Genomic DNA, 4,017 nt, shown 5'->3' on the forward strand with positions numbered 1-4,017 from the left:
ACGTAAAAAAATATGCCACTATTATGCCACATCTAATATGAAATCCTACTTCCGCTCAAAAGACCATTGTGCCCTAGTGTGGGAGGCACATGATCTTACATAACATGGCAAACAAATGGAAATGGATGGAAGGACCGTTAGTGAAAGCAACAAAGGAGTTTGGATGGTTAGAAAAAAAAAAGTTGGACTTGAAGTGTAACAATCATATAGACACAGGAACAGTCATGTAATATAGTCTAAAACTCACGTATATTTCTTGCATAAATTAAACAAACATTACAATAAGACATATTAACCCAACAAACCGAGGTCTCCCATCCAACTTCAGGAAGCAGGCGAATAGTCAATTTAACCCTTTGAGATTAATCCTCTTGCTATTTATAGTTCCTCGCCGCGATAGAACACCATCTTTTCAACTCTCTCGACACGTATTAGGGTTTATTTCGGTTAAGGGGAAAACGACGAGAAAGACCCAAAAAAACCCATCGATTTCGTAGTACATACAAAAATTAGACGCAAATTGATCCCATTTGAGCTGTACATCTTCCAAATCAGGTAAGTTAACCTCTTCGCATTACAAGTTTCTACAACTACAGTCATAGTTGCTGAAACCCATTACTTCGATCTACAGTGAGATCAACCTCTATCTTATGCTAAGCTAAGGAAATAAGCACAAATTTTAGTATTTAGTGTGCAAATATGGAATCTGGTGTTGAATTGTATGAAATAGTGTAAAAAAATGGTTTCCGGGGGATGGAATTTTGGATGAGATTCGAAATTTAGTTAACTTAGTGTTGTCCAGTTTGAAATCGGAGATTGCTTAAATGAATGTTGTTTTAGATATTGACAGCAAAAGAATATGATTTTGACTTTTCGCGTTAAGTTGATAAATCATAAGATTCACGAATTGGTTGTTTTTGATATTTCTCTTTTGGGGTTGCTTTTTCCTTATTGGGAACTTCGAAAACTGTAGCTTTTTAGTGTGACTTTGTGACTCATGAGGACATGACTGTTGCGTGTTTTGTTATAGTAGTTTCTCTTTTGGATAGACACAAAGATTGATAGAATAGTGCCCATTTTTGCTTTCTGTCCTTATCCCAAAGTTTAAACTTTTGCAATTTGTACATTACATTAGCCGAATGCTCTTATTTTCCAAATTTTGAGATCTATGATATGCTCATACGTGATATGTATTTGGTTCATTTACTCTGAGCAATTTTATGTGTCTAGTCTTTTGATTTATAAGTAGCTGGTTGACAGAATAACACACCAATCTAAGCAATTTAAATACTTGTTATCAATCCTCTTAAGAAGCTTGGCTTGTAAAGTTTCATTATAGTGGGGCCAACATATGGATATATCTTGTAATCAATTCATGTCCTATTATATTTAGCCAAGTGTGACTTGCTAACATTGATAACTTAGCTACATAGCTACAGATCCAAGAAAATGATGCATAAAGTATCGATGATAATATATTTAGTTTCTTCAATAGTTACTGAAGAATTAGTGCGTTGGTATGCACATACTGTATGAAACTATGAAAGCCAAATTATAATGGTGTACATATTTGTTCTGAATTTCATATTGAAGACCATTTACGATTCTTGCTATCAATTCTCAGGTGATAATGGTATATCCTCATACAAGACACTGATCAATGGATCCTGAAAGCAAGAATTTTGGTAGAGGTAATCTTGAAGATCAAATACTTTCTTTTTTGCCACTTCATATCCAGTTAAAACAATGTCAATACAGGCCAAGAAGACATTGATAGTTTGATACTATAATCACCACACCAAAAAATTCACAACAATGGAACAATTATGAAACTTTGTTACTAATTAATAAAATTGTTTAATCTAGGACCAAGGGAGCTCACTGGTGCTGTGGATCTTATAAGTTACTATAAATTGTTACCACACTATGAGTTCTTCTGCAAGAAGTCACTTCCTTTGTCAATTTCAGATACACATTACCTTCATGATGTTATTGGAGATACAGAGATTAGAAAAGGTGAAGGGATGCAGTTGGATCAACTCCTACAATACAACACATCTTTTTCTAGAGATACAAACACACGCATACAACCATTTGACCTTGACCTCCTCAGAGAAGCCTTTCAGCTCAAGGAGACTGCACCTGTTGACCTTCCATCTGTAAGAAAGTTGACTTCTTATTTTCTTCAATCAAATACAGTTTTGTGGTATTTAATCTAAATGATTGTTTTGTAGTCTGAGAAGGGGATGCCTACTATAGCTGGAAAATCTAAGAGTGAGGTAAAGGATAAGGAAAAGAAGCATAAGAAACACAAGGATAAAGATAAAGAGCACAGGAAACATAAACATAGACATAAAGATCGAAGTAAAGATAAAGACAAGGATAAAAAGAAGGATAAAAGTAGTCATCATGATTCTGGTGCTGAACACTCAAAGAAACACCATGAGAAGGTTTGTTTCTTTTCTAGACTGAACAATTCGTCTGAATGAAACTAAATGACCATTTTACCCTTGACAAACAATTTTAACGTTAGGGAGTTGGGTGGAAAAATGAATGGCAAATAAGTAAAGGGTTGGTGTCTTAATTCATTAAGACATGTGGAGTTATTGGGACAATATTTAATATAATGGGATTATTTTAAATTGAATTTAGAAAAGGAAGCATGATGGAAATGAAGATGTTAATGACATTCACAGGCAGAAGAAAAGTAAGGTAATTTGGATGCACAGCTTTCATCAAAACATAGTTTTGTGTTGTTTTTTTTTTCTTTTGTTTTTGTGTTGATTTATTATGTAATTTTGCAGCATAAGAGCTCAAAGATTGATGAGATAGGGGGAATAAAGATAGCAGCTTGAAAATGGCATGTGGTGTATAGTGTTGTTTGTTCTCATATTGCAAATGGAAGCTAAAGGAAGGATTCCATACATACTGTAGTAAAAAATTAACTGAGGTACCAAAGGTAGCATGTTTTATCTTTTACCATAAGAACAAATACTACTTGATTAACATTTAGAAATTAACTTTTAGTTTTCTTTTTCTGCAGAATAGCCACAGGATTAGTTAAAAGATGTCCAAGAAGGTGAATTCACCTTTTGCCATTGATTTATTATTCAAGGTAAAAAAAAAAAGATGGAAAACAAACTTCTTTGTAGTCTGTGTCATAGTTTAGAGATTTTTAAAACTTTGATCCTTTCGTTTAGTTTAGTGCACATTTGATATATCAATTCTAATCATATTTAACAAACTGTTAAGTCGATGTGTGTAAGAGTTTTTTGACCTTGTAAATACTAGTGAGATTAGAAAAATCAAATGAATATTTGTGTCACTAGTAATCAAAGAGATATATGTCGATTATTGGCCTTTTTTTTTTTTTTTGCTTAAAACTCCATTGCAACATCCATAAATTGATTAACAATAGTTGATTTTTAATCAAGTCTTTTAAATGTGTTTCTTTTTTCTTATTTTTATATTTTACCATTTGACTTAACAAATATCCGTTTTCATGTTCAAATATTCACTTTCATGTGTTCCTCTTTGGGATCCAAACCATATATTCTATTATACTACTAACAAAAAAGGATATATTTTGTTCCTTTGACGCATCAAAGTCTTGAAAAGAAACCCAAAATGGGGTCACTTTTGTCATATTAATGATTCTTTTTTGTGTGGAACAATATGTACATATAGTACAGGTACTTAAAGTAGTCGCAATTACAAGGTTCAAAAGGGTATATAATTTTAAACCTTAAATATTCCTAATTTTGATCAAAAGCAAAAAAATACTAATGTTCTTTTATTTAAACTTCAAAGTTCCGCATATAGCAAGATTCAAGTTTAATTCTATGGAGCATTCCTGGAGGACACGTATGGTGAAAGTTTGAATTGTTCATGGAATCATGAGAACGTATATAATGACTTTAAAATTTGCTTTTGAGAATTTAAAAAAGAAGCTATATGATAAGTTACATGAATCGTCCATGTGGTAATTTCGTCCCCTCTACTAGTTTATTCTCGGAA

The 4,017-nt window shown here is 32.6% G+C and overlaps 1 protein-coding gene across 2 annotated transcripts; it reads left to right on the forward strand.

Annotated features, from left to right (window-relative positions):
- Positions 1-312: 312 nt before the first annotated feature.
- On the forward strand, positions 313-3,354 carry MED19A (mediator of RNA polymerase II transcription subunit 19a-like protein). 2 transcript variants are annotated; one of them, XM_079049857.1, is made up of 7 exons: positions 313-555; positions 1,625-1,691; positions 1,867-2,159; positions 2,235-2,450; positions 2,653-2,712; positions 2,805-2,950; positions 3,044-3,354. In XM_079049857.1, exons 2-6 carry the CDS (start codon positions 1,661-1,663, stop codon positions 2,853-2,855), a joined length of 651 nt encoding a protein of 216 aa, XP_078905983.1. In that variant the 5' UTR covers positions 313-555; positions 1,625-1,660; the 3' UTR covers positions 2,856-2,950; positions 3,044-3,354. The 2 variants fall into 2 exon arrangements, with proteins under 2 accessions (XP_078905983.1, XP_078905982.1); XM_079049856.1 differs by having other exon boundaries at positions 314-555; positions 2,805-2,959.
- The last annotated feature ends 663 nt before the right edge of the window (positions 3,355-4,017 follow it).

Source organism: Lactuca virosa, chromosome 5 (genome assembly GCF_052849685.1).
Source record: "Lactuca virosa cultivar CGN04683 chromosome 5, Lactuca_virosa_CGN04683_v6, whole genome shotgun sequence".
Classification (NCBI taxonomy): Eukaryota; Viridiplantae; Streptophyta; class Magnoliopsida; order Asterales; family Asteraceae; genus Lactuca; species Lactuca virosa.